Source organism: Apteryx rowi, unplaced genomic scaffold (genome assembly GCF_003343035.1).
Source record: "Apteryx rowi isolate R43461 unplaced genomic scaffold, aptRow1 scaffold_23, whole genome shotgun sequence".
Lineage (NCBI taxonomy): Eukaryota > Metazoa > Chordata > Aves > Apterygiformes > Apterygidae > Apteryx > Apteryx rowi.
Window position 1 is genome coordinate 5,124,403 of NW_020448641.1, and position 5,382 is coordinate 5,129,784.

Genomic DNA, 5,382 nt, shown 5'->3' on the forward strand with positions numbered 1-5,382 from the left:
GAGAACCAGGGCCTGTGATTGTGAGGCTACTTCCAGCTGTCTGTAGAAGGCCTCATCGACTTCCTCTTCCTGATCAAGTGGCCTGTAGTAAACACCCACAATAGTGTCACTCATGCTAGCTTGCCCTTTAATCCTTACCCATAAGCTCTCCACTCGCTCTTCATCCATCCCTAGGCAGAGCTCAACACATTCCAGGTGCTCTCTCACATAAAGAGCAACTCCACCACCTCGCTTTCCTGGCCTGTCTTTCCTAAAAAGCACGTAGCCATCCATGACAGCACTCCAGTCACGTGAGCTATCCCACCATGTCTCTGTAACTGCAATGAGATCATGGCCCTGCAACCACACACAGATCTCTAGTTCTTCCTGTTTATTCCCCATGCTGCGTGCATTGGTGTACAGGCATTTCAGAGGGGTGATTGAGCATGCAGGTTTCCCAGGAAGGATACAAGAGGATCCTCCATAGCCATGTCCTGTACGCACTTCCCCAGCTGCATGCACCCACTGCAGGCATCCTGACTTGAGCCGCGTTTTGTCGACTACCCTGTCTCTATAACTCTCCCCTTCCCCCACCAAGGCTTCAAGATCCTACAAGTTCATCCAAAGCCCAGCTGAAGAGCCCGGTTAAATGAGCCCAGGGAGCACCGACACACTCTACGCACAGTCTCGATGCCCGCACAGCTTGCTGTGCATGCCATTTCTTTTTGTCAACTCACATGGGCAGATTCCGCAGGGAGAACTTGGGAGAACACTATCGCCTTTTATAAATAATTTGGCTCTTTTATATATCTCAGATTAACATAATTGTATTGTATTTGAAACACTTCCATTGTTCTGAAAGCTAAATTCTAAATGCAGCCCATCAACGATATCTGTACAGTGGGACAGATACACTAAATTAAAATGTTAAGGTGTTAACATACAGAAAATACTTGCAAGATAGAACAGTGGTTTTTTTCCAGCTGTTTGATGAATAGCAACAGCAACTCTTTTTTACTGTTTTTACTGTGGTATTGCACAATTAATTATCTTAAAGTAAAAAGTAAGTGGTAATACCTAAGGCCATCACATGTGCTAAGAGCAAGCATTGAGTCAGCAACTCCTTCAACAGTGCCATGATAATAACAGTGTGTCTGAAATGCAAGAAAACCTTAAATTAATTAAATCAAAAAAAGCTTTCTCATTCTTGAAGCACTCAGTTAAGTTTTACTGGGCTCACATGCTTCATGTTGAAATTAAAAGTAAAAGCATGCTTAAGGTTTCCTTGATTCAGGGCCTCAAAACTATAGAGCTTTGATGTTGCCACTGTACTTTTAGCTGTATACTATGCAATGGCAACATAATCAGGTAGCTCAAATCCAATCTTGGCATAAATTTCTATTCCTTTCATATCCTGCAAAAGTATGTATCATCATACACAGAATGAAGATAAGCACACTCCCTCATAAGACATAGAGTGTTATGTTTTACATCAACAAAAATTGATAAACATAAATGTCACGAATATTAAAACTCAGGAAAGCCTATTTTCCAGCAAATTTATTTTTCTTCTCTAGCTACTTTATGTGCATCACTTCTACTTTTCCTTCCGCTGCCAAAAATGGAATCGATTTTCACTGTCCTATCATAGAGATATGAAGACATTCAGAGTGAATGGTTGCATACACTTGTTTTTGCTTTGAAAATACATTTAGATGCATATACATCTTGTTGTAGTCCTCAGTTCTAACAAATTGTTAATATGACCTTCAACGCATGAAGCTTGGCTTCCCAGGGTTGAGGAAACTTACACAAACGGGGAACTTTATTAAGTACAATACCTTGATTTTTGACTGTGTAGTCTCCATTTTCCCATTTTTCCCATATGTATATACTCTAAAGTCTTCACTAACAAGCTTTCTGGAAACAAAAATAAACCACTGCTCTCTTACCAGGCTATAACACAAGATATAAATCAAGAATCATAAGTACTACATTCTGTTAGCAGCATACACATGCTAAATTATTATTAAAATCCATAGACATGAAACAAAATACCTTAAAAATGAGATACATTATTTGGAAAATAGGTTATTTTAAAATATTTTAACCTAAATATCTATACAGTAGGATTTGACCAGACTATATTATATCAGGGGCTGGACTCAGAAATGAGGAACAACAAAAATAGACAAATTTCTCCAAGTACAACATGGCTAACGCTCCCCACCCCAGGTTAATAAAGAGCTAATGTTAAAATGAATTCTAACTTTACACAACGATTTTCCAAAATCCACTATCTTGGGGTGCTAATAAAAAGTTAATTAAAATAAAATTCTGCAAAATTAAAAAAATCATTTCTATTTGCATAATACAGCCATTATTTATCACAACTTTTTGCATTACTACAATCTGACAGCTAAAAGGTTTCTTCCAAGCATTTTCCAGTCTAAAAATATTTTTCTATATCAAACTAAATCCCAAACTGGAACAATTCCTTAGGACACTGCATCACATACTTATTTTTCTTTAGTTTTAGGAGGTATGTTCCATTTCTGGTTTTAACTGAATACGAAAGTTTGTCATCTGAATGCTCCTGCAAACAGAACAAAAAATATCACTTAATAACGTGATTTTCTACCTGGGTGTATGAGTTCTATGTTTTCTTTGACAATAGAGATGTATATGTTTTAAGTGTATACCAGATTCAAAAAACACACATTCCTAAACCTCATACTTTCAGCATTTCAGTAGCACACTCTGCATTCTTTCCTATTGAAATTTTAAATTCTATCTAAGCTACAAAATTCCATGTAGAAGAGAAAACAAAAAGGTAAACAAACTACACAAGAAATTAAATGTGTCTACCATTAAAGATTTATAGAGGGAATATAAAATACATAGCACCTACAGGAAGAATGAAAAAAAAAATTTATGGTATTAAAAGAACAAAAAGGAAATATTAGTAAAGCTAAATCTAGACTACCATGCTATGGTTTTATAGACTCAGGAATAGATGATCCTAAGAAACTAGGGGAGAGAAAGTAATTACAGCTTGGATAAAGGGTATCTGATTCAGTTCCCCAGGCAGGGCATAGCTGAAATATGTTGCCAAACTACCACATAATGTTTTGTGACACTCCTTGTGCAAATCAGCAGCAGCCGGATGAACGACTCACAAATTCTTCTTTCGATAATCAGTATGTACAAAGGTGACTAATGCTATTTCATTATCAGTTATTTCAGTAATTGAACTCTGTATCTGGCACAAAGGTAATTATCAGAACTGAAGGCTTCGATCCTGCTCTCTTAACTCAATCATTTTACCTGTACTACTATATAGGGCCACTTGTACAAAGCAAGTACCAGCCCTTTAGGTGCTAGAAAGTGAAATCCTATGTTTATTCAAAGACCAGGTACAACGTGCAAAAGAACAGATACGGTATGGATGTTAGTTCAAGTTTGAATGCAACATCTAATTTGACTTGGAGGAAATGGCAATACTCTTCATGTTCCTCCCTACTTCTCTCTGATAAGGCAGTTAACAGGACTAGAAGTTTGAAAGGCACTAACTGAGAGTACAGTGAGTTTTTGTGCACTTCGTGTGTGTGCGCGTGCGTGTGTCTAATATAGGACAACGTTGTGAAAAACAACAATATTAGAAGAAAAATTTACATAGAGCAACAAACCTCATGAAAAAATGGGTGACGGTTCTCTCCGCCTGTCAGACTTTGAGGAACAATTATTTCTAATGTAGAAAGGTTGGATGTCTGTTCAGAAGAAACACCTAAAAATAAAGTTTGAAATTTCTAAAGAATCAGAAGGGATAAGTAATACATCAGACTGGTATCTGCACAGTGGCGGTCTCTTAAAGATAATTCTAATCAGACCATAAATCAAGGAGTAATTTCACCAGTATGGGACCCAACTCAGTTTGGTCTATTCTATAGAGTCTATTCCAGAGTTTTTGGATTATGCTGGTAAAGTCACAGAAATCAACGTTTCCACTCATGGCCAAAGTACTCCTCACTTCTGAGTGTTAAAATTAAGTATATGTGGCCTCATTCTCTGCAGAAATGCTGTATGTTTTGACTGTGTTCGAAGTTAATGATATCACCACCCCAAAACCAACTGCTGTAAAGTGCTAAAAACTGCAAATTCAAACAAGAGTTTTTTAAACTGGATATCCAAAAGTAGCTGACAATCTTGGGATTAACTCTTGATCTTAGTTACCTACCTTTTAAGCTGACATAGTAACTCAAATGTTGTTCATTCTTTCACAGTGGCATATCAAAACAAATTAACTATTGTTTGAAAAAAAAAAAGTCAACCAATATGACAGTAACATCACAGAATTCCCCAAGAACAAGAAATTTTTACAAACTCTCCTGTATTCAGTGCATACTTAGTGATGAAGAAATAGTTTAGGAATGGTCAAACTGATTTAAAAAGGGGTAACTTCTCATTCACTGGTTAAAGCTGGGTTCTTCTGGATAATACTCTATGCGAGTACAGAAATAAAAACTACCAAATTACTTAAATACAATCTTAATTCTGACATTTTATAACCTGGATTATTAACTTTGTAAATTTGTCCATCCTGTTTTCTTTTTTAAATCATTTTTTCCTCAGACCTACACTTTTAACCTGATGTACCACAGAAAATTTACGTAGCTACCTTCTCTGTCCACCTGTCTGTACCTTCTTGGTAATTTCTGAAGCAGCTGTTGAGTTTAAATCAACTATGCAAGAGATGTTAACATTTCAGGGAGAACAAAATTCCTTCCAGTTTTGTGAAATCACCTCCTAGGTGCCAGGAAGAATGTGCTGATCTGTAAATCTATAGCAGGGCTCTCTAGGAGCAGCTGATGGAAGTACAGGACAATTATTTTAAATAAGGAAATTAAGGTGGATCCAATTTTGCCAGGAAGTTTCAAAACAACTTGCTAGGCAGCAGGAGAATACTGTATCTCCAGAAGAATAAACTCTGTCTCTGAATACGCTGGGAAATGTTTTCTAATGGTTACAGAGCCATTGCCGTGGCACTCTCTCCCTATCTACTGTTAACTCCTGCCTTTGCTCACCTCCTCCCCACTGCTCACGTCTCTACTTCCTGCTACCCTTTCCCAGATTAAATCAGCTCCCTCTTTAACCCTTTCCTTCCGTTCACATCCCTTTACTAGCATCCCTTTCTGGACTGGTCTGAATTTGGAACCCATGTAGCTGTCTTGAATGTTTAGTTCTGCCACCCGCTGCCTCTATAGCCACCACACCTATAGCTGCTGCCTCTGTAGCCATCGTCTCTATAGCCACTGCCTCTATAGCCATCACGCTGCCTCCTGCCATCGCCCCTATAGCCACCATGCTGCCTCTATAGCCATCACGCTGCCTCCTGCCATCGCC

At 38.0% G+C, this 5,382-nt stretch overlaps 1 protein-coding gene across 1 annotated transcript in view; it reads right to left on the reverse strand.

Moving 5' to 3' along the window:
• The window catches only part of LOC112965991 (disintegrin and metalloproteinase domain-containing protein 9-like), a 22,265-nt gene that overhangs the window by 14,604 nt on the left and 2,279 nt on the right, over window positions 1-5,382 (reverse strand). Inside the window, exons 2-5 of the mRNA XM_026065594.1 lie at window positions 3,669-3,766; window positions 2,499-2,575; window positions 1,821-1,899; window positions 1,057-1,133 (exon numbers count right to left, since the gene is read on the reverse strand). Of these exons, the coding sequence (XP_025921379.1) occupies window positions 1,057-1,133; window positions 1,821-1,899; window positions 2,499-2,575; window positions 3,669-3,766 (331 nt within the window). The remainder of the gene's footprint in view (window positions 1-1,056; window positions 1,134-1,820; window positions 1,900-2,498; window positions 2,576-3,668; window positions 3,767-5,382) is intronic.